Source organism: Ochotona curzoniae, unplaced genomic scaffold (assembly GCF_017591425.1).
Source record: "Ochotona curzoniae isolate NIBS_2020 unplaced genomic scaffold, NIBS_Ocur_1.0 scaffold_3890, whole genome shotgun sequence".
In the NCBI taxonomy this organism is placed as follows: Eukaryota; Metazoa; Chordata; class Mammalia; order Lagomorpha; family Ochotonidae; genus Ochotona; species Ochotona curzoniae.
The window spans coordinates 36,926,841-36,950,837 of record NW_024467115.1 but is presented as its reverse complement, the minus strand read 5'-3'; the positions used below and the strand labels follow the sequence as shown (position 1 = coordinate 36,950,837).

At 52.4% G+C, this 23,997-nt stretch overlaps 1 protein-coding gene across 2 annotated transcripts in view; it reads right to left on the bottom strand.

The window, feature by feature from the left end:
• IGF2R (insulin like growth factor 2 receptor) overlaps positions 1 to 23,714 on the bottom strand; it is an 89,318-nt gene extending 65,604 nt beyond the window's left edge. For both annotated transcript variants that reach the window (XM_040965550.1, XM_040965549.1), the window contains exons 1-2: positions 23,424 to 23,714; positions 4,289 to 4,428 (exon numbers count right to left, since the gene is read on the bottom strand). In XM_040965550.1, the coding sequence (XP_040821484.1) occupies positions 4,289 to 4,428; positions 23,424 to 23,596 (313 nt within the window). In that variant the 5' untranslated portion in view covers positions 23,597 to 23,714. The remainder of the gene's footprint in view (positions 1 to 4,288; positions 4,429 to 23,423) is intronic.
• Positions 23,715 to 23,997: the final 283 nt, after the last annotated feature.

The following is a 23,997-nucleotide window of genomic DNA, read 5'->3' as shown; positions in this document are numbered from 1 at the left end:
TCGAAAATCCATGTGCAGTATTATTTCAGTTTTTCCTGCATTCATGAAAGTAGGTCATCAGGATTCGTTTTGAACATTAACAGACATTTCCAGGAGAGACCATAAATCATATAAAACCATGAACTGTTGCCAAAACACAACCGCTATCTCAAACAGCCAACACAAGTTTTAAGAAAATGAAAGGGTACAATAGGCTAAAAGGAAAAGGTGATTTTCACATGCAACAGAGTCAAAGGGACAAAAGCTTTCATGCCGTGACCAGCCTGGGCGCTGCGGCAGGCTTTTGAGAATCGGGTCATATAAACGTGACCTCGAGTCAGAGGCCAGGTTCCCCACAACACCTGACAGCACCGGGCACGGCTGCCACGGTCAGGTCCACAGCACCCTGCCCAGGCCACTTTCCACAGCCAGCCAGGACCCCGTGGCTCCGACATGAGCACCATCGTATGGCCATGCCCCAGAGCGCACGGTGCCCCAGTTAAAGCGGCAGGGGACACGCGTCCTGTAGGGAACGTGGCGCTCGGAATTCCCAGAGATGAGTGAGGAGTGATATGAAGACACTTCATGTTTTTCTATACGTGCCGTGTTTAACATCCTCATTCCAGCCCCGAGTCTCCGACTGAGCCACTAGTCCACAATCCTGACAAACTTACAGAATGTTTATGGGAATTTCAGCTTTCTCCTATTTGTGCATTTAAATTTTAAACAATTACTGTGGTGCTGGGAAGTTTTAATTGCTAAAATCAGACATGCATCTGAAGTACATAAAAAGGAAATCAAATACATATGACACATAAATCACTGGGAAACGTGGTAAAGATGATTAATTAGGCTGTGAATGAGAGCAAATGCTGTTCGCAGACACCACAACGATGCCTGCCAAATTCTGGTAAATTCATCTGCTCGCATGTAGTATCATGTACCTAGGGATGAACTGATGGGGGGCTTCTGACATTAAAAATACAAGTTAAGTGACTTTTCCAGAATGTCTGGCACCACAAGTCTTCGAAAGGCTCAAATTTTCTTTTTTTCCAACTTTAGGATATTTAGAAATGCAATGGTTTGAGAAGAGGCCCACTTCCACACAGAGAATTCCCATGTGCCCCAGACACAGAGCCCGAGGCAGCCTTAATCCCACTTCCCACACACCTGTGGGCTGTTTCTCACCCACCAGATGAGATCAGGGGTGGAATTTTCCACTGGTGGGATTAATGCTCCAAATCCCTCAAAAAAAAAAAAAAAAAAAAAAAACCTTCAGGTCTGGGAGCCTTTCAAAGTTTTGATTTTTGGCTTAGAGATGCTCAATCTGCAATGCAAATACTGGTAAAATCAGGTGGAGTGTGGGGGAGGGAGGAGGTCTTGATATCTGTTCATTAGCACAGAAAATGCGTGTGGACAATTATCTCCCCCAGGGGGCTGCAGGCACCCATTGACTGCAGCAACTGACAGCCCCTTGCAGGCTGCCGGCCTGGAGCCCGCGGCCCAGCCACCCGCACGCCTGCTAATTCAATCAGGAGAGGCAGCCGCTCTCGGCTTGGCCGTGCACTGGGGGCAAGAGGGCGATCAGGTCCTGAACTGCCTGTTCTTGAACTTGGCTGTTTCCCAGTCGCCTCTCCCTCTCTCATCCTAACAGTGTGTGGGACTTTGGTTGGAAATATCATCCTAGCCTGCGGTGCTTTCTTGTCTCTGGGGGTCCCGCGCCACCAAAGCGGGTGCACCCCGCAGCTTTCTCATTTATACTCCAGGCTTCCCCAAGAAAGTTCCCTCCATGTTCCATTCCTATTATACCAGAAATGTGTCCCTGTCTTGTTCTACTGTCTTTTTTTCTTTTCAGATTTTCACAGCTCTGTGATGTGAAGGAGGTGGGGGAAAGAGTTGTCTAATTTTGCTTCCTAAAAGACAAATAACTAATTACACCCAGGGTTTTGGTTACGCATTAGGTTCCTGTGTGTGCATATTTGGATCTATTTTTACACTGCCTCTTCCGTTCCTCTGATCTACGGGGTGTTCCAGCCCTTGTGGTTGGTTTTAAAGTTCACATTTTTCCCTTTCTAGTAAGTTCATAAGCAGTCAGTCTCTCGGTCGGCCGCCTGCTCGGGTTTCCCGTCCTGGTTCCTGTTTTAGCCTCTGTGGGTCACATCCCGACAAGCCCTGGTGCCCACAGGCTCTGGTGTCCACCCTACCCAGACCTACAACCATACCACCTCCGCCAAGCTGCCCAGCCCTTTGACCCTTGCACAGCTTAAGTTTAAGATGACGAGAATGGAATTGTGTGCCTCCAAAGGCAGCCCCACTTAGAAACACAAGACTGGAATCCTCCACCCTGTGACACCAGCACACCATATGGGTGCCAGGTTGTGTCACAGCTACTCTTACCCCCCCTCCAGCTCCCTGCTTGTGGCCTGGGAAGGTAGTGGAGAATGGCTCACGTCCTTGGGTCCCCGCACCCATGTGGAAGCCCAGGGGAGCTTTCTGGCTCCTGATGTCAAATCGGCTCCACTCCAACTGCTGCGGCCATTTGATGAGTGAACCAGTGGCTAGAAGAGCCTTCCCTGTCTCTCCTCTGTGTAAATCTGCCTTTACAATAAAAATAAATCTTAAAAAAAAAAAAAAAAACAGGAGACCTAGCACACACATGCACAGCCCACTCATAGTTCACATGAATGTGCAAAGTGAGACCTGATTTGATACTATTCCTAGGCTTTCATTTCACTCACACACACACACGCTTTCCGGAGTTGAAGGAATGCAGCAATGGCTACCAGGGCTGGAACTCTCCCGCATGGGAGCCACGCACTCAGGGACAGACATTCGTGGCATGTGTTTAGGGATAAAACAACCCTGTTAGGGGCTGACTCTGTCACTATCCATCTGAGTTGTAACTTAGCTCTTACTACTCCAGCTCCTTCGGCCTCGCCCCTTTTAAGCCACCTTTCTTGTTCCACTGGGCCATGCTCTGCACAAGCCCTGCTATCACCCCCTCCCAGGGAACCTGCAGCAGACCCACTCCCAAGCCAGCTCGTGTGGCCGGCGAGGCCTGCCCACACTCACATGCTGTCCACCCTGCTGGCTCATCTGCACCCCACATCAGTCCCTTATGTTACAGGCAGTACTTCAACAACTTCGTGGAAATCGAAATTAAGGAATATGTTTATTTTGATACAAAAGTTTTTCTGAAATCCATGCGCAGTTTTTCCTAATAAGCATTTCCACAAACTCTCGGAATGACCACACAATACGCATGTATTTTAAAACTTTATGCACACAGGGCAGGTATTTGGTGCAAGGGTTAAGCTGCAGCTTGGGACCCTGGCATTACACAACAGTGCCGGGGTCCCGCTTCCTGCAAACACACTCAGGAAAGCAGCAGCTAGCGGCTAAGGCCTTGGGTCCCTGCAGCCATGTGAGAGACCCACACGGAGTTCCAGATTTCTACTTTCTGCCTGACCCAGACCCAGCTGTTGCAAGCAACTGAGAGGGAACCAACATGTGGGATATGTGTCTCTATCTTTTCCAAATACGTTTAAAAAAAAAAAAGCACCATTATCACAATTATTTTACACCACAATAAACTTACCTTATTATTCCATTTTTGGTTAATTTTTTGGGGTTCCCTTATGTTCTACTGCAATCTACCACCACAAACTCCAAGACATGACTTCACCAGCCCATAGTATGAAAGCCCAGATGGAAACTAGCTTTTGCGCTTTTTGAAAATCTGAACAGCCCCAGCCACCAGCTTGCCGTGGCATCCATGCAGTCCCGGAAAGATCATACAGAGTAAATCGCCCCAGATCCCCGCTCTCCCCCCCGGGGCACACCACGCCACTGAGTGAAGCCAACAGCCCAGATAGACCCGCCGTCCCCCAGAGGACGGGAGCCTGGCCCGAACCCCTGCACAATCAGCACGGCAGTCTTCCCTCCCCCCCAGACCTCGGGACCACTTCATCTGTGAAGGAAGTCTCCCGCCAGAGGCTAATCAATCAAACACCACAGAGGAATGTGGGGGAAAGGCCCGAGGAGAGGGGGATGGGCCCTGAGGACCAGGGGGGTGGGAAAGGGAGAGAAGGAAATGCAGAGTTGCAGGTCAGTGTGGGTGACGAGGGAGAAGCACACACATTGAGTCAAAGCACCGCCATGTTCTCAAGACATGAGCTGCGAGCGCTGGACACACGGGACACATCCACAGTCCCATGCATGGCCACACTCACACACACACAGAGTCTGACGTTGGCTAGACCAGGATCCCCGCGCCTAGCCCATCAGGGCCAGCAGCGGCCTCACTCACCCACAGAACGATAGCTCTCCGTCCTCAGGTCGTGCATGCACACGGCGGTGGCTGGCCCGCAGGGGGTGGCGGCCATGTTTGCACAGAGGTTGATTTTATAAAGCTTGTTGTTTTTGGTATCGACAGCTTCCCAGGTATGACTGGAAAGAAAGAAGAAAAACAACTTGTCACCGTCCTGGGTCTGCCAACAAACTTCTCTCTGCTTTCAGGGCCGGACCATATTTGCTCAAAGTTACCGCAAACGGGGAGACATTTTCATTGGCGAGGATGCGAATGTCAAGCATGTACACCTGACCGGAAGCCAGGGCAGGGGTGGCTGCCACGCGCTCTGTAGGGATCCTGGAGCTAATGGCTCCACAACTCGGCCGCCATGGCAGCCTTCCCGATCACAGTGCAACCCTGCGAAGCCAAAGGGTGGCTTTCACCTCCTTACTAAAAACAACAATAATAATAACCATCAAATAAATACACATCAGTTACGGCATGAAAGAGCCATAGCTCACATCCGCGCAGTGAATCAATGGCCTTCCTTGACTCAAAACGCACGCACAGATTCATTAAGTCAAGCATTGAGGCCAGTTCAAACCTCTGGCCACACAGACGCTAACCAGATGGTCCACATGCTTTTCTGAGAAACAAGTCTTCTCAATGCCCCACTCTTGCCCAGCAGTATTTTGCCCACTCTACAGCGTAGTGATGGGGTACGGTGGAGGGCACTTCCTCTGCAAGGGAAGACAACATAAGCTCGGAGCCCCCCTACAGTGCTGCAGACAGGAGGTGCTGTGGTCTGCAGGCAGAGCTCCTCAAGGCTCCACAGCCCCATTTAATCCTGCTTGGGAGCTATTATGAGGGTGGATACTTAATCCCATCATGGATTTGCAGGGGTGGGGTCTGCAGGAGGTGGCTAAACCTGGTAGTTCTGTGTAAGGGGAAAGAGACCCCCCCATACACACACACACACATACACCCTGTGGGTATGCCCAGTGTCATGCCACAGCAACCTGTACCACCTGAAGACTGTGCCAATCAAGAAGGCGCTACCAGAGACAGCCCCTCAACCTTGCACTACAGTGTGGATCAAGACCTGTCTTCCTTGAAACTACCTGCACCATTGAGTTCATGAGGGAGGGGACAGCTTGGGTGCTGTAGGGGACCTGGGGTGAACCCCACTCAACACTTAGCATCAGTCTACCTTCCTACACCAGGAGCCCCTCAACAACAACCACAGTGCCCATCCATCGGGCATGAGCAGCAGGTCTTAGCACAGAATTCCCAGGCACCATCCTTTCCTGCCATAAGGAGCCAAAAGAGCCCTGGCATGGGGAGGGGGGGTCACGAACAGACAAATGGCTGGGGACTCCCCCAGACTTGGGGCTGGGGACCCATCACAGCAACTTGCCAAGAGCCGCAGGGCAGAAGCACCCACAGCATTCCGGTGGGGTGACGAACGCTACCCAGACAGCCTGCAAGCTGCTACAAACCTGAACGACAGGCTGGGGTACTAGCTCAGTGCCCGGCCTGGAGCTGTGCCAGGTGCAACTCAACACAGTTTCCTTCATCAGCCACTTCTTAGAGCCACCTCCCAAGGCCAGCATGACTGAACACAACAGAAAACAACCCAAGGGTGGCCAGGCACAGAGGAAAATCGCGGTCAGGTCTTGTTTCCTGTACTGGCCATCCTTCATTCATGTGTTTCACATGTGTTTCTCCTACACTTTGCAAGGTGTGAGAGGGGCACAGCCTACAATCAAGCCAACCGACTGACAGCAGAAGCACGTCCCAGTGAGGAAGGCAGAGAGTAAAAATGAACACAGCAGGCAATGCCACCTGCTGAACTGAGCCTGCGAAGACAAAACAGCCCAGCCTGGACGGACAGGCTGTCTGACACCAGAACACTTCTAAGTGGTTGCCCTGAGGCCTGACTCACCAAGAAGAGAAACCTGGGGGGAGGCAGGGTGGATGGGGGGTAGGGTGTGGGAATAGTCCCAGAAGACAAGACCAGCCAGGCAGTTGAGCTTGCACGGCGAGGAAACAGAATGGAGGGTGACGCAGCTGCAGCTGGCCATGACACTGTGACACTGAGGGCACAGGGAGGGCAGCTCACATGGTGGCCTTGCAGAACTCAGCAAGCAAAGCAAGGCCTGGCAAAGATGCTGCGGATTGCTCCAGGAACACGAACGTGGGAGCTTGAGGAGTACTGGCAAAAGGCTTCTATCACAGACCCTCCTGGTTGTGGGGAAATCCTCTTCTCTCAGGCAGGAGGCAGTGACTAAGCTTGTCCCGGATACTCGACAGCAGGTTGGGCGCCTTGGCAGTGGCATCCGCCGCCGACTTCACAATCCAAGGCCTGTGCCGGGGTAGATACAGCTACCATTCAGAGTGAGTCAGCTGGAGCACGGCCACCTGGGGCCCTAACATGCTGTGCTCTCCAGGGGATAGGACAGCCCCTGCTGTACTTCCAGAGGTGGCATTTTAAAGAGCCCAGCTGAGAACAAATGGAAAACAGCAAAATGAGGGCCACAGCCAGGATTTCCTGGAAGTCAAAGTTGCTAGAAAGACGTACTGCTGGATGACTCTCTCCCCTCCATCTGTGTTTCCTATCTGTCTGGTTGAGTCTTCCACAGTCACAGTGGCTGGGAACAAGCAGGGTGGATACCCTTAAGGCTCTGAACACTGAGGGCTTACACTGGGGGTGACCAGGCTGCACGGCGTGCAGCAGCAGCTCTGCTCCTGGCTGGCAGCTTGCTCACAGTCCCACAGAGAGAGGGTGCCAGGATCTGGTCACATCTCAGAAAGGCAAAGAAAAGGTCCCAGGGCACCTCCTCACTGCTATTAGCAAGGCCCCTGCAAGTGGTCACTCTGTTCTGCCTTGAAACACACCTGCCTGGCATCCAGTATTGGCAGGAACAGGATCTTTCCAGAAACTCAAGAAGCCTGTTGCAAACAGTGTTATATAGTCCGATAGACAATGTAACTCTGGTTAGAGTAAACAGATTGTTACAAGACTATCACAATAAGGAACTGGAAAGACATGTGAATATTTAATAGCACTTTTTGAAGATTCATGTTACGGGGGATAGACATCTGACCTTAGAAAATCTACATCCTACATCACAGTGCCTGGGCTTCAGTCCTGGTCCCTACCACCACCCCCTTCACCCAGCAAATCTAACTTCCTATTAAGGCACGCTATGGGAGGCCGCAGTTGATGGCTCACCCACGTGGGAGATCCAGATTGAGTTCTGGGCTCCTGGCTTTGGTCTGGCCCAGCCCCAACTGGTGCAGGCATTTGGGGAGTGAATGAGTGGGTGGAAGAGCTCTCTTTGTCTGCCTCTCCCTCCCCACCCCCTCTCTATGCCTCTTAAATCAATAAGGAAATAGATTCTATGTTGCAAACCAGATGATTCTAAATGTCTTGCCAAACTGAAGGTCGAGTCACCAGAACAGCCTAGGCTCAAGTCATTCTTAACAAGAAATTGATGGTAAGGTTTAAAAGTACCATGTTATTACGGAGCCTGAGATTGGGTTGAGCAGCAATAAAAGTATTACAGGCTACATAAAATGCAGTGGCCTCTTTGAGGGATTAATAATATTTTGTCTGAACATTTGTCTGCTGGAAACTTCCCTCGCCAGAATGAGTATGTACAGCCAAAATCAGGGAGGGTGTTCCATACCAGCACGGCTCACTTAACGGTCAGGCCGGCCAGAGCCTTGGACAGCCTGCGTCTGAGATCAAGGCTATTTGGACTTACACAAGTGAAGACTTAAAGACCCTGCAAGAATGAGATCAACAAATCAAAGAGAAAACTAAGCTGCAATATTAATTTTATATTTTTAGCAAGAAACAAGACTACGGAAGAAAAATATGTGCAAACTGTGTGGAAATACAGTGTGCGTGCATGCACGCACACATACACACAGAGGGAACATTCTAGATGTGTTTGCATAATCAGCAACTTCTGCAGCAGGAGAGCTAAGAAAGCCTGCCCAGTGTACATTTCCCTGAAAATCAAACACCCCACCCAACCACACAGTGCAGTCCTGCTTTCCAACTCACTGACCCTCTGCCACATTCCACGTCATCCAAGGGGCAGCAGCTGCACCCAGGGAGGGGGATCAGGATGAGCTGCAGGGGCCCTGAGGAAGCTGTGTGTCTTTGCCCAGAGTCCCCATCCTGCAGGACGTGGGGAACATCCTCAGAGCAATCATCTGGGTGCAAAACTCTGTGTGCAAGGAGCTCAGCTTTGCAAAGCCGCAGAAAGGTCTCTCAGACTCTGCTATTCTACTTCATCCTTCAGGACGTAAAACATAGTCAGCTGAAGGTCCCTCTCCGCACCCAAAACCTCCTAATCCATTTCTCAAAGCAGCCTGAGAGTTGCAGCCACCTAGAGTCAGTGACTGCAGGAGGTGGCTGGCACATGGCCCTGCTAAACCTGCTGCTCGACAGCAGCACCCCCAGGCTGCCAACCCCTCCCTGCTACACCACTGCTCTGCGTCCCGACACCCTCTGTCAGCTAGACTGCAGCACCCATACCACTGATGGCCCAGGGTGAGTGAGTGGCACCTGACTTCCAAACCCAGCTTCCAACACACACACTCAGGGAGGCAGATGAGGGTGCAAGCATTTTGGCCCCTGCCGCTCGTGCAGATCTAGATGGAGTCCTTGGCTCCTGGCTTCAGCCTGACCCAGCCCAGACCATTTCAGGCATGTGGGGAGTGACCAACAGAGGTGAAGCCTCTCTCTTCCTCTCTGCTTTTCGGATAAAGTAACCAATAATTCTTCGAAGGATGCAGCGCAGGCTAGGCTGAGAAGGAAATGCAGCTGATAAATGAGGGATGCGCCCACAGCTCACAGCTCCATGTGCCCCCTTTCCAGATGCCAGCTTTAAACTCTCCCAAGCTCCTGAGCACAAAGGTTCTCCTGCTGAGAGGGCTTACACAACATCACCTACGGAAGGGGGGCGGCAGCAATGAGCCCATGCCCCTCGGAGCCCGAGCAGCAAACTGCCTCATTGGTTCTCAACATCTTAAAAAACTGAAATCAACTTGTCACAGTTAAGTGCCATTAGAATCACAGACTCTGGGGCTGGCACTGTGGCACAGCGGGTGAAGCCACCACCCATATGGGTGCCAACTAGAGTCCCGGTTGTACTACTTCCCATTCAGCTCCCTGCGAATGTGCCTACAAAACCAGTAATAATGGCCCAAGTGCTTGGGATCTGTCCATGTGAGACCCAGAAGCAGCTGCAGGCTCCCTCCTGGTTTGGGACTCTCCCGGCTCCAGCCTTTGCGGCCATCTGTGGAGTGAACACGGATGGGAGAGTCCTGCTCACTCACTCTCAGTCCTCTCTGTAACTCTTTCAAATGAATAAATAAATAAACAATCTTTTTTTAAAAATCTGTATAGCATAAAGATTTCAGTGTTCCAATTTTATCACCCACCATCTATAGTACAGTTGGGTTCCATAAAATGGAAGCTTTTTGTACCGACAGTTAGCTATGCAGTCATGTCCTGCTCTCGGCTGGCTCTCGGCTGGCACCGTGGTTCCCACGAATGATGCCCGGGGGCCAGGCTAATTTTTCAGGGTGGTTTCCCAGGAAAAGCTGTGAACTCTTGGGACACCCACCGACAGGCCACACTCACCTTCTAGTTCAAGTTTCCCGCCCCCCACAAGTTCACACTTGCGCTGCACCCTCCTAGCCTAGTTCGGCTTTTCTCGGCATTCTGAACTATCACAACAGAGGTGTTGCCTGTGGCCAGCATTATCAGACAGGCTCCTGCCCACTGCCTGCCTGCTCCCTCCCTCCCCCCGCTGGTCTGAGAGCCCACCACAAAGGAATGCAGACTAACACTCCCACCCCTCACCCCCTCAGCAGAGCAAGGGCCGGCAGGAAATGGGGGAGGGTCGGCAGTCCCACCCTCAGCCGAGAACTTCACAAGACCTGTGATTTTCAAGTAAAATCTGGTGAGTTCCCCACTCCCCCACCGGCGTGGAAGCTGTACACTGGTGAGCCCCTCCCTCCAACCTCCACACCACGTGTCCATCCTGGAGGACCTGAGCTGCACACAGGGGCTCGTGGAACTCGAGGGTCTGTTTGACAGCATCCTGGAAGGTGCTGGCTGGCAGATCACCAGTGAGAAGGAAGCTCTCCGGTAACATGTGAAAAGCCACAGACGGCAGGGAGCGCCTACCTTCCCGCCCTCGCTCCAGCCACGCTTCTGCTTAGGGCATGCGCTGGCCGAGCCTGCACAAAGCGGGCAGCAAATGAAACCAGCCGACAGCCTGCCCACGGGTGGGAAGCTTAGTGAGGGGAACTCCAGAGTCAGCTCCACTGAGTAAGCCTCAACTATACACAAAAAAGAGAAAGAAAAATTAAAGTCACACAGGGTACAGCTGTCCGGTGGTTTCGATCTATGTGACCGAGGTCTATGTCAGGGTGATGAACACCACTCCCAAATATCTGTAAGACAGCAACGCCGTGAAGATGCGAAGTTCTTCATCTTAAAATACCTAAAATAAGGAATACAACGTCCTATGGCCCAATACAGGCTATGAGGCTACGGTCATCTATTAAAAAATATTTTTTTAAACTAGTCTTAGAAAATTCAATTCCTTATCTGCAACATGAAACATCTCCTTCAACTGTGACTGCCTCTTTCCTCCTCACACTGTGGAAATACGCTTCACTGCTTTTTCCCTGTGAGTCTTAAGGTTATGGTAACAGTCGTGTAATTATCACGCATTTTATGACCAGCCTACAATGACTGGCATATAAAGCAGGACAAGAGGTACAGCAGCATCTGTAATAAAATAAATCAGTGTGTGTGACTCGATCATTTAGTTTCCTTAAGAAGGGAGTTTTAAAAAAAAACCCTCAACTAGTGATAAACGACCTAAATTCATACAGCCTAAATCGAGGGAGAGCAGCCGATCCAAGCTTTTGTGGACAAAGGGAGTGCAGTGTTACGACGTGAACACCGGCACGATCTTCCTGCCTTGGGCACGCGCCCAAGCCCTCCGAAAGAACACTCAAGAAAACGCGTGGCTTTCCAACTGCCCTTTATCACTGTCAAGACAGTTTTGCAGCCCACTAACCTTCAAAAATCTGGGCCAGTCTCCCAAACTAAGAAGGAGGACAGGGGTGAGGGAGGAAGAGCTGGCCAGGAGGGAGGGTGGAAAGGGGCAGGGTCCCCATCAGGGACATGGGCACACAGCATTCACTGTGGTCAACAATGGTCTGCTGCCACCAACGTGGTGGAAGAAAGCATCTGATCTGGCATGGTGACTCTGTCCCCTGACCCAGGACTGGGAGCACATGAGCCTGACAAAGCATGACCAAAGCCTATATAGGAAGTACTTCACTTCCTATTCTAACAAACCCACAAAGCTGTGGATAAAGATACAGGACCTGGAAAAAAAAAAGGTGCCAGTTTTCCTCCTGGGTAGTGCCCATCAGGAGGTCCTGGCAGCAGAAAGCCAGCTGGCTGCCCAGGGTCACACTACACGGTCAACTCGGCATCAGAGCCTCAGGCACCATGAGCGGGTGTGGCATGGTTAACGGGAGAAGAGAGCTGCTCCCACGGGCCACGGGCACAGTGCAAGAGCTCCGAAGGCCCTGAGCCTCCACCTGCATGGGCAAGTGAGCCCCGACTTCCTCTCCCACATGGCCAGTGACCCACAAGGTCCTGGAGGGAAGCGGGAGCCCAGAGGCTTCTGCTGCTGAGGTTGACAGTGCCAGGGCTCTCTCTGGACCCATAGACAGTCTGCCCATGCCTGCCCCAGGATGGTTGCAGGATGCTGGAGAGGAAGGGGGGGACAGGTTTCTGCTGGCAGAAGACCCCTCCACACACACACAACCACACACCCTCCACTTAGGACACAACCACATGCACAGCACACCCTGACGCACACTCCACATACCATACACACTCCACATGCCAGAAATCTATACATCACACATGTTCCGCATAGGACACAATCACGCATGTACCACACACACACACTCCACAGACTGCCACCATGTACTCCACATATCACACACCAAATGCCTACCCTACACATAACTTCAAACATTAGTGCACACACAACACACATTCCACAGAGCAGCACATACTTCACACCACTAACAGACACACACACAAAGCAGGCAAATCACACACCACCATGTACAGTCTACACATTCACACGTACTCCACAGAGCATACACACACATCACACACACACACTCCACAAGAGAACTCACCCAGACCCAATGCCCTTCCCCGAGTCCCTGCTACAGGGAGTGGTGGCCTCTCCCTAGACAGGCAACTCAGCCAGGAGCGTTACAAAGGCCATGCAGGTAGCCAGGGTCCAAGGTCAACTAGCACACAGAGCTGAGCACAGCCAGACTGCCAGCCGGGGAAGGACACACACACACACACACACAACCGCACTTCTTTAAGTTCTCTGTTCCTCTTGCCCCATTCAAGGGGCAATCTCCCTAGCGGGTGGGATCTCGTACAGTGACTTTAATCAGCTCTGTCTGTCTCCCACAGCAGACACTCACTTCTGAGGCTCTGCTCACAAGTCCAGAAGGTGAGGGGTCAGGTGCTTGGGGCAGCCAGTTAAGCTACCACCTGGGACGCTAGCATTCCATACGGGCAGTTGGTTTCCCAACTGCTCCACCTTCCAACCCTGCTTATAGCCTGGGAAGGCAGTGGAGGGCGGCTCAGATCCTTGGACCCCTGCATCCTCATGGGAGACCCAGAAGAAGCTCCTGGCTTCCGACTGACTCCATCTTGACTGTTGCAGCCATTTCAGGAGTGAACGAGCAGATGGAAAATCTTTCCCTCCTCTCTGTAAATCTGCCTTTCTTTCCAACAAAAATACATAAATCTTTAAGGGGAAAAAAAGGCTACACCCTGGGGCCAGCACTATGGCACAAGACCACCACTTGTAACGCCAGCATCCCATGTGGTTGCTGACTTCTATCCTGGCTACTCTGTCTGATCCAAACCTCTGCTAATGGCTCAAGTAAAAGAGCAGATCAGAAAGCTCGAGTAGTTGAGTTCTGCCACCCATGCAGGAGATATAGACGAAGCTCCTGGCGCCTGGCTTCAACCTGGCCCAGCACTGGCTGTTGTGACCATCTGAGGAGTGAGCCAGCAGATGGAATAGGGCTGGGGAGTCACTGCAGAGACCCCAGCCACTCTCCGGACCACCTTCTCAGGTCCCTTCAGCAGGTTCTCCAGCCCCCACATCTGACATGCGGGACCCTCCTCACTTCCTACCTGCTCTGCTTCTGCATCCAGCCTCAGGGTGGCACACAATAGCCCCACCTCAACCCACCCATCCCATGATCCTCTGGGACAGGATCATGCCAAGCTGAGGCCTAGGAAGTGACTCAGCGGTGCCGCCTGCTCTGAGAGGCATCACAGCTGGAGGGCACAGTGAGGATGACTCATTGCAGTCTCACCCCTGTCACTGCTGGGAACCCCACCTTGTCATGAGGACCCCTCATGCTGACAGCTAGGGGTTCCATCTGCCAGTGAGGGAGCTGGGGGTGGATGGGACGCAAGGAGGAAATGGCTGTCCTATCCAGGGAACTGACTTGGCAGCAGAGGTGATGAAGACACAGCCATAGTCATCAAACCCACGACCATGCTCTCAGATGGGCACCCCAGGTCAGTGGGCAGAGGGGTGGCTGAGAGCCAGGCAGAGCCTACCAGGAGACCCCTCCCCAATTCTCCCCACTGCCCTCACATCCCTTAAGTCTGCTGGGGTCCCTCTGAGTTCTCCACAACACGGGAACTTGCTCGGCATGCTTGGATAGCAAGGACTGCTCCTTGCATACGTGAAAGAAAAGCAGGACCTCTTTACCCCAAAGGCCTCCAGCTGAGGGGGTAAGGAACTCAAGGGCTTGGGATGTCCCCCAGAACATGGAGGGTTCCCCTGGACATGCCCTCAGCCCAGGTGGGCACAAAGTCAAAAACAGCCTCCTGATGCACCTCGGAATGCCAGCCAGCTAGCAGCGGCCAGTTTAAGTTGTGCTGCAAAGGGGACTTGAGAAGCCACTGTCACATCCTTGCTAGTGCCCCACATCCTGTCACTCCGGGGCCCACTGGGCAGCAGCCCAGGGATCCAGCACCTATGCCTGAACCTCCATGGGAGCCTAACTCCCCAAAAGATAAACAAGGAGGTGTTCTTCTTTCCCTGAATGGTGGGAGCTGCCACTGAAGGCAGGAGGGTAGTGCGGGAAGGGACAAGGAGCCAGCCTGCAGACGGCTCCTGGCACCTGTCCAGACCCATACCTCCTAGCATCAGCCTCGAGGCTGTTCACGGGCTGGAGGTGGGGTTCAGTTGAGCAGAATCCTGCAGGCTACACAGCCCCGTCAGATCTGCACATGCAAAGCAGGCTGAAGAAGCCGCAATCAGTGGCTTTAAGACCTTGTCAAACAGCAGAAAGCTCTGGGTAAGCAACACAACACTGAGGCCAGGCTTGACCCAGGTGAAGCCTCCATGTGGCTGGCCACCGTGGCACAGGCTGCCACCCCACACCCCTGCTTGGAGGCAGCAGCAGCACCAGGCTCCACTCACAGGTAAGGCAGCCAGGACCCCTGCACATCTGTGACCGCTGAGAGCAAGCCAGGCAAGAGCTCACATTCCCACGCCCAGCCTAATCCCCCACCAGCATCCCAGATTTGACACAGAAGGGAAGTAAGACCTCGGGGGCTCTGCGACTTGCCCCAGGCCTGTGAGGGGAGGGGTGTGGACTGCAAAACTGACTCCCACCTCTCCCCTGGAGGGAAGTGAGAGCCAGAAAAAGAGCAACGAGTACAGCTCTTCCATGGCACGTAGGCCGCTGCACGCTGCCAACAGTGGGGGTTCAGCAGCTGCCTCCTGGCGCGCACTCGCTCACTGGGGAGGATGGAGAAGGCCCTGAGACGTGGGGACCTGCTGCACAGGCACACCCTGCCCATCCCCCGTCTCCCAGGGAATAATTTATAGCCAAGTTCCAACAACTGCTTCCCGCACAGCTGCAGGGGGGTGGGGGGAGGCAACAAATGTGGGACAGGACAGAAACCCCGAAAAACAGGACAATCTAGAAAACCGGGCCCAAGGAGAAAAAAAAAAAAAAGAACTGAGCATGGTCCGGGCGGGGGTTGAAAACACACACAGAGAATTTAACAAGTTCGTGGAAAATGGAATTAAAACATGAGCTCATTTCAGTGCCAAGAAAAAAAAAAAATCCATGCATACAAAAGATCTTCAGACCGCTCACAGAAATGGCGGGCAACGGAAAAAACATCCATGGGTTCAGAGACCAAATTTCAAAGCGTAAATCTGACTAGAAAAACCTATGCATGGGATTTCAAAAAAATGTTTCACACTAAAGTAAACTTTTAACTCCATTTCTTCTAACTCCATTTTTCCAGGACCCATTTAAGTACCCTGCCCCTAACAGCAACTCACATCTCCAGAGGGGCTGGCGGCCGCTGTGGCAGCCACATGCGTGAACAGGCGGCTGGGACCCTGCATCCGCAACAGACAAATCCCCTCCACCCCCCGCACACACCAAAGACTGCAAGCCCGAGCCAGGGCGCTGAGGAGGGCTCCCCCACACTCCAGCCGCTAGCGCTAGCGGAGGGAAGGACAAACCGAGCAGGGGAAGGAGACGGGGATGAAGAAACGCCAAACGGCACAGTTCCTAACTTTGACCCAGAAAGCGTTTTTTCCAAACACTCCCAGCTTGACCTGGTGCTAGACCACAGGAGAACGGTGAATAAATCCCACCACATTCACTGCCCACAGTAGGAAAATAAAATCAATGAGGAACCCCCTCCTCCTCCAAGAAAGCCGCTGACCTGGGGAAAAGAAAGGACTGTAAAATGCTTGAGGCTCTAAAAAGTTGAGGTAGACAGAACTTTTAAGTCCGAAAAGGAAATGTATAGAATTGAACAATTTTTAAAAATCCACTTATCAGAACCTGCAAGACAGCTATGGGCACGGGAAGAAACATAATTTCAAAATCATTTCTTACACACACGATGTAATTTAAACTTTCTTATGCACATGACATGAAAATTTCATTTCACACACATGATGGGATTTAAATTTTCCTGTAAGCCAGATCTGATAAATTAATTTCTTACATACAAGATGGGATCAATTCATTTATTCTTACATGATGCGATTTAAATTTTTTTACATACAAAATATGACAAATTTATGTCTTACATATGTGATGAGATTTAAATTTTCTTACCCATGTAACACATTGATTTCTGATATGTGTGAAATGATTTAAATTTGTTTCTTACATGGGCAACATGATTTAAAGTAAAAATCTCTACACTTTCAATGCAAGCTGGGAATAAAAAAGCAATTAGTAACAAAAGAAATTAAGAAAATCAAAAAACAATTGATAGAGATGGTGAACATAATTCCAGTTCTTTTGAAAAAAACTTTAACAGGCAACTAAATCCAGTTAACTTACAAAAAAGGTTTAACATTAGACATTTTTAAACTTACCTGCAAAGAACATTTTTTGAGAATTCTGAAAAAAGTAACCTGCTTAAAAAATAGTTACAGGGAAGAAAAACATCTGTAATATCATTTTAGTGAACAAAAATATTTTATTTTAGGCTGGAAAAGGAGTAGCATGCTGCATATTGCTATACGAATATGTAATTAAAATAACAATTTTCTAGGAAAAAAAGGAATACCAAAATTGGCTGAATAAAAATTAGGAAATCTGACGAGACAAATAAAGAACATAAAACTGCAACAGTAACCCAGTTTCCCTACCACACTCCAAGGCACCAGGCCCGGAGAGTCGCCCTGGTGAGCTACAGGAGGACTGAAGGGATAGAATGCCCACTGACACCAAACCGGTTCCACAGCAAACAAACAGCCATGTCCACACAGCAAACGTGTCCCTGATAATAAAGTCAGTCAAGCTCAGCCAAGAAACCCACAGCTGAATCTCACCTAGAACCTTTGCTGCAGCATCAGACAGACGGTCACAGCAAAGCAGCAGAACCATACACCCTCACGTGGAAAAGGGTCACCTTTTCCTGCCGGTGCAGGCCTGGGTAAAAGCTACATCACAGAGTTGATGGGGCTAAAGGTAAGAGCTGGAACTCCTAAAACACGTGGAAGTAAAAACAGGCCGAAATCCACGGGGAATCACCCAAAATGCGTGGAGCCCCTTTGTGATATATCAGGGGTGCGGGGCGGCCAAGGTGAGAGGCAGATGAGAACTCTTAACATCAAAAAGTGACCCCGCCCAGATGCCCACAGCACTGAGGTAGAAAAATTCTGGGGTGACTAGAACTTTCTGAAGACTATGAAAAGCACAAGTGAGGAAACAAAGAGCTTGAGAGAGCAGGCATCTGGCACGGCTGCCACGTCGCCTCTGTCAGGGTGTCTCGTTCAAATCCAGCTATTTCACTTGGGATACAGTTTGCTGTTGGTGCAGAGGACAGATCAAGGGCATGTACGTCCCTGCCACACGGGAGACTTACACTGAATTCCAGGCGCCTGGCTCTGGTCTGGCCCAACTCCGGCTGCGTGTGTATTTGCAGAGTGATTCACAGGTAATTTTGTTCTATATGTGCGTGTCTCTCTATACAGAAGACACATATACAGATATATCCCTGCGTGTCTTTCAAGCAAAATGAAATTCAAATTTTTGAACAATTTGATAGAATGGAGTTGGTCAATTGCCTTTTTAAAAAATATCCTTCTTTTAAAGGAGCTCACTCAGAAAATGAAAAGACAAGACGAAGCCTGCAGGAAAATATTCTTATTACACAATGCACATATTTAAGAAAGCCCCTGTACTCTGAATACATAGGCATTCTTAAATCTCCACAAGAAACAGATCCAACAGAAGTTGTAAAGGGTGGTTGTGCCTGAGAGATAGTACAGAAGCTAACCCGGGCTGAGAACTCGGCAGTCAGCAGCATTAGACATCCCAACTGACACAACATCACCAGTCAACAGGGACTGGAAAATTAAACCACAGTGGGATACTATTACAAGTCCACTAGAGCAGCTAAAGTCACTGCTGGTAAGATTAGGTGCTGACAAAGAACAAGGAACAACTGGGATTCACATACGGCTGCTGGGACACATCCATTGCGTGTGACAGCCGGGCAGTTCCCACACACCATCCACGGGCAGCTGGCCCCACAGGAGATGTGCGCACACACTGGGACATAGCAGGAAATAGCACAGGCCGGACGGGCCAGACGACCAGCCCCTCCTTGCCGGAGACCCGCTAGAGACTTGTTAAATTGTCTGCGCACAAAGTCTACAGAAATGATTTTTCTCAGCCTCAACTCTGAAAGCATAGATACTCCTTTATGAAACGTTGACCAAAAACGGGAACCACCAGAGCTCAGACTGTAGCACAATGGGCAAAGCGACTGCCTGCAGCACCAACACCCCAGATGGGTTCTGGTTCAAGTCCTGGCTGTTTCCCTTCCAGCCGTCTCCTTGCTAATGCACCCAACAAAACAGCAGATGGCCCAAGCGCTTGGGATCCTGCACCCCTACCCCTTTTTGTTTATTATTTTTCTTTAAACAGAGAGGAGATGGGGAGAGAAAGATCTTTCATCTGCTGTTTCACTCCACAGATGGGCACAATGGAGGGTGGGGCTGGGCCAAGCCAAAGCCAGCAGTCTGTAGCTTCGCCCGGATCGCCCAAAAAACAGGAGCCCAAACACCTGGGTCCATCTTCCACTGCTTCCCCAGACCATTAGCAGGGAGTGGATTAGAAGTGAATAGCCTGGGCCCAGCGCAGTGGCGCAGTGGTTAAGGTCCTCGCCTTGCACACCCGGGATCCCATAAGGGCACCGGTTCTAATCCCGCTCCCTGCCTGTGGCCCCCATCGGCACAGCGCTCACTTGGGGAGTGAATCATCGGACGGAAGATCTTCCTCTCTGTTCTTCCTCTCTGTCTCTCCTCTCTCTGTATATCTGCCTTTCCGATAAAAATAAAAATAAGTCTTTAAAAAAAAAAAAAAAAGAAGTGAATAGCCAGGTATCAAACTGCCATCCACAGCAGATACTGACAACGTAGGCTACAGCTTTCCCAGCTAACGCACAACTCTGCTTCCTCCTCCCCCCAACTCTGCCTTTCAAATAAATTGATTACACATTTAAGATTTTTTTAAAGATGTATTTTATTTTTTATTGGAAAGTCAGATATACAGAGAGAGAGACAGAGAGGAAGATCTTCCATGAAAGAGAGACAGAGAGGAAGATCTTCCGTCTGCTGATTTACTTCCCAAGTGGTTGCAACGGTCGAGATGCGCAGATCTGAAGCCAGGAGCCAGGAGCTTCTTCCGGGTACCCATGTGGGTACAGGGTCCCAAGGCTTTGGGCTGTCCTTTGACTGCTTTCCCAATGCCAGAACAGAAAGCTAGATGGGAAGCAAGGCTGCTGAGATTAGAACCGGCACCCATATGGGATCCTGGGCGAGTGCGAGGCAAGGACTTCAGCCACTAGGTTACTGCACTGGGCCCTTAATTACACATTTAAAAAAAAATGTTAAAATGTTAAGCACAATAAAGCATTCACTTTCTGGGAATGTGTTGGATGCTGTTTTCAGAGTATGTGCAGGAGCCCTAACGTAAATGTAATTAACAACCTTAGACTTCTACACACATTTTACTGTTGAAAGAAATATCCCCCCCGCAACACACACACACAAAGGGATATGATGCAGGTTGAATGTGTGGCACAAACTGGATATATAAACATTGTTCCTTTGGAAGCATCACAAAGAAAAAAGTATCTTCAAGCATCCTCAACCCCCAGCTGGCTTTCTGATTCTCTTGTCCTCACAATATAATAAAACTTCCACACGAACATCCAAACAAGCTGGAGAAAACTTGTCTGCATAAATTTTAAACCACTTAACTACCTAAACCGAGCCAGACCAATGCATTATTTTATAATTAATACAAACTGTTAAGACCTCACCCATTAAAGATGTTGTTAACACTGAGATAATGGATGGGAACTTGCAGATTACACGTGTAACGCAGCATTTTATGAAGTTTAAAATGTGAGCAGTAAGTCCAGCTACTGACCAGCTGAGAACATTTCGCTCACTTTGGGTGGTTCTGCCCAGCCTGGCTGGCCTCTGCCTGGCTCCCTGTCTTCTCGCTTTCTCTCACTGCTCCTGCCCCACTGACCCTCTGATGCTGCCTCCCGCCCCAGCAGCGCGCCACACTGGACGGAAAGGAGAGCACGCAGAGCTAGTCGGGCAGGGTGCCTCCCGCCTGCTAACCCTTACAAAGCGGATGGCCGAGCCTCTGTGAGGAAGAAGCACTTACAGCGCTGCCTCTGGCCGGGCACACTTGGGGGCAGCCGCCTCTGCGGGGTGCCGCCGCCAGCACCTCATGCAGGTCCCAGGAGTTGTTCCCCCTCCCCACTTGAGGACAGCTGCGCCCCCAGTCCAGCAGCATTCAGGGCCTGGAAACTTTGCTGCCACGGAGGGTGTGGGATGGGGGCAGACCTGGGCTTCCCTGACACAGATTTTCCAGGGACTGCGGAAGGTACAAGATCCTCCCCGGTCTCTCAGGTGCTGGGCTGGCCCAGAGGCTGCCCCGGGGACTCCCTTCCATCCCTCCTGGAGGAGGAGTGCTCACAGTGGGGGGCACCCAGTCACACCAGCGCGGCCAGGGCGCTGCAAACCCTCTGTAGGGTGACCACGAGGACTGCCCTGTGCAAGGACACAACAAACACAACTGTTCAAGGTGGGGAAATGTGTCCTGCAAGCGACTGCAACGTGACTCTTTACCCAGGGGCTGCCTGCACCCAAGACCAATGTGCAGAGACAAAGAGGGGTTCTCACAGTGCTCACTTCACACGCCCTCAGACCCGCCAGGGCCGCGGGAGCTATTTGCATTTCAGTAAAGGGCCGCAGGGTGGGCGACCAAAGGAAAAGGGGGCCTGGGCGAGGCTGAGCCACGCAGGTTAGGCCGCTCCCTGCCACGCAGGCAAGCAGTCCAGATGCTCTGCTTCCCATCCAGCTCTCTGCTAAGGCTCCTGGGAAATAAGAGGATGGCCATGTACTTGGGCCCCTGCCATCCACGTACGCCTGTTGGCCTCGGTCCGACCGCTGCAGCCCTTTGGGCAGTGAACCAACAGATGGAAGAGTATTTTTCTTTGTCTCTCCCTCTCTGAGACAATCTGCCCTTCAAAAGTAAAAACGAATTTGTTTAAAAAAATTACAAAGGTGGTTAAATCCACCATGTTCTACTGCTGCCTCATACAATTTTTCACAACTGGATGAGAGAGAAAAGAAAAAAAAAAAAAAGGTGAGCACACATTCCTGCAACGCCCAGATGTGCTGGAGCTAACTAAGAACGTTTAGTCAGTCCTAGCTCCTAAAGATGCCCAGATGAACTGACAATCCCTCGCAAAACAAGTCTGAAAAAGGACTGCACAGGAATGGACTGGAATTGGGAATGTCACTTTGCAGAAACGGGGTTTGAGGGAAATGAGAAAGCCCAGTTTTCAGCGCCTGGGGGCTTGCCCTCCTGAGGGGCGGGAGTACCCCCCACCCTGAGGAGTTCCAGGACCCTAAGCAGCCCCCTTCACCATCCCTGCAACGCCCACCAAACCCAGAACCCTCTCCTGCAGCCCCTAAGCTATAGGCATACAGGACAAGGGGGGGGCAGAAGTATGGAGAGAAACAAAGTCCACTTTGAGGGAACCACGAGGTCTTGTTCTGTGGGGCACTGAGGTGAACAAATACATGTTTCAGAGACTCCAGGTGTGCCCCCCCAAATCAGGGCCCCTTTAATCAGCCTGCCCTCCAAATCCACATGAACCTTCACCATTAAGAAATAAGTTCCAGCTCATTAACAATCCCAGTGGTCACCCCCACTAGCCTGGTCGAGCTCACTCCTAATGGGCGATTCAATCAGCCCTCTTACCCAGGGAATCACCAAGTTACCCCAGTCTCCACAGCAGTGTGAACAGGATGCAAACCCGATTGTAGAGAACTCCCCCCCCCCGGGCTGCCCCCTTCACCCCCAAAGAGAAAGAAATAAGGAACGCAGCCCCTTCCAACGGGAATCGCTCCCACTGAGAGGCCGGCCTCCCGCGCTCTCCTTACAAGAAGCACTTCAGCACGTGCTGAAGCAAGGGTGCCCATAAAACCGTCTTGGATGGAAGAGGAAAACAAAAGCCCCAGAGCCCCAAGTCTCCTCAACATCACTCCATCCTCCAAAGCAACTTGCCCAGGTGTGGGGAATTGGGGGTGCGAGGGGAGCGGGTGTTTCCCAGAACTTTCCATCCAGGTCCGTTTCCACCAAAGTTTACAAAGTAAATAAAGTAGGACTGCCCGTTACGGGCAACAGCCCACTGCAAGTTTGTCAGAAAAATCACTGGACTCCCAGCTCAGGATTTGAGGAGAGGGCGTGGGGGGGGGGCCGACCGGGTCACCACGGCCGTGGACCGGTCCACAAGCGGGGTTCCCAGCGCAAAGGCTGTGCTACAAGAATCCACCTCGGGAGACAATGACTTCATGTGGGCCACCAGGCAGGAAGTCAGGCTGCGAGAAGCAAACGGATAAGTCTTGGGGGGGACCCCAGGACCACCACCCCAACCGCCCCCCCCCCACCCAGGGCCTCAAGAGAAAAAGTCCTCGACTGCCGCCAAGCTACCTGGAGGAGAAAACGGGGACCCCGCGGGGAGACCATCACTTGGCGCAGGAGACCACAGCGCCCGACGACTCCCGAGGCGACGGGCGTGGGCTCCGCTCCCGCCCAGGTCTCTCCAGCCCCAGGGTCGCACAGGAGGGGAAGGGGACAAAGCGGAGCTCGCCACGCCAGCCCCTACAACTTTGCCCGGGGGCCGGGAGTCCCCGGGAGGGCGCACAAAGGCGCCGAGCTCGGTGACAGCCACAAGTGGCCGGGCACGGGCTCCGCGACCCCCGCCCGCGCGCACGGCACCGGGAGCCCCCCGCGGGCGCCGCCGCGCGGGCAACTTTTCCCTCGGGAGCGAGCGGGGAGGACCCCCCCAGGGGACGAGTGGCGACCCAGGGACCCCGTCCCTCCCTCCCCGCCCCCCACCGCGGCCGCGCGCCCAGGGGCACCCGGAGCGCAGCCGGCGCCCGGCGGGGCCACCCACCTGCACAGCTCGGGGAACTCGGCGGCCTGGGCCTGCGCAGCCACCGGCACGTTCACGAGCAGCAGCAGCAGCAGCAGCTGCGGTGGCAGGAGCAGGGAGCGCAGCGGGCGATCAGCGGGCACGGGCCCCAGGTGGGCGCTCCTGCCCGCGGCAGCGGCGGCGGCCCGCCTCATCGCTCCGGGCCCGGGAGGCACGGAGGGAGCGGGGCGAGGGGCGCGCTGCTGCCCGGGGCCGCGCACGGGACGCGGTCGCACCGCCAGGGTGGAGGTGGAGATGCAGCCGGAGCGGAGCCGGGGAGGCAGCGGAGAGAGCCGCGGCCCGAGACGAGTGCGGCTCGGCTGAGCTCGGCAGCACAAGAAGCAGCAGAGCGGCAGCGGCGGCGGCCCGGAATCGCGTCACGTGACCAGGGCGGTCCCGCCCCTTCCCCGCCCCCAGCTCACGTGACGCTCTTGTTCAGGTGATCCGGACCCGCCCCCCGAGGCTCCGCCCTGGCCCGGTCACGTGAGCGCGGGCGGCCCCGGACGGGAAGCGGCGCCGCGAAACCGGGCGAGGCAGCCGTGCCAGGTGCGGCCTG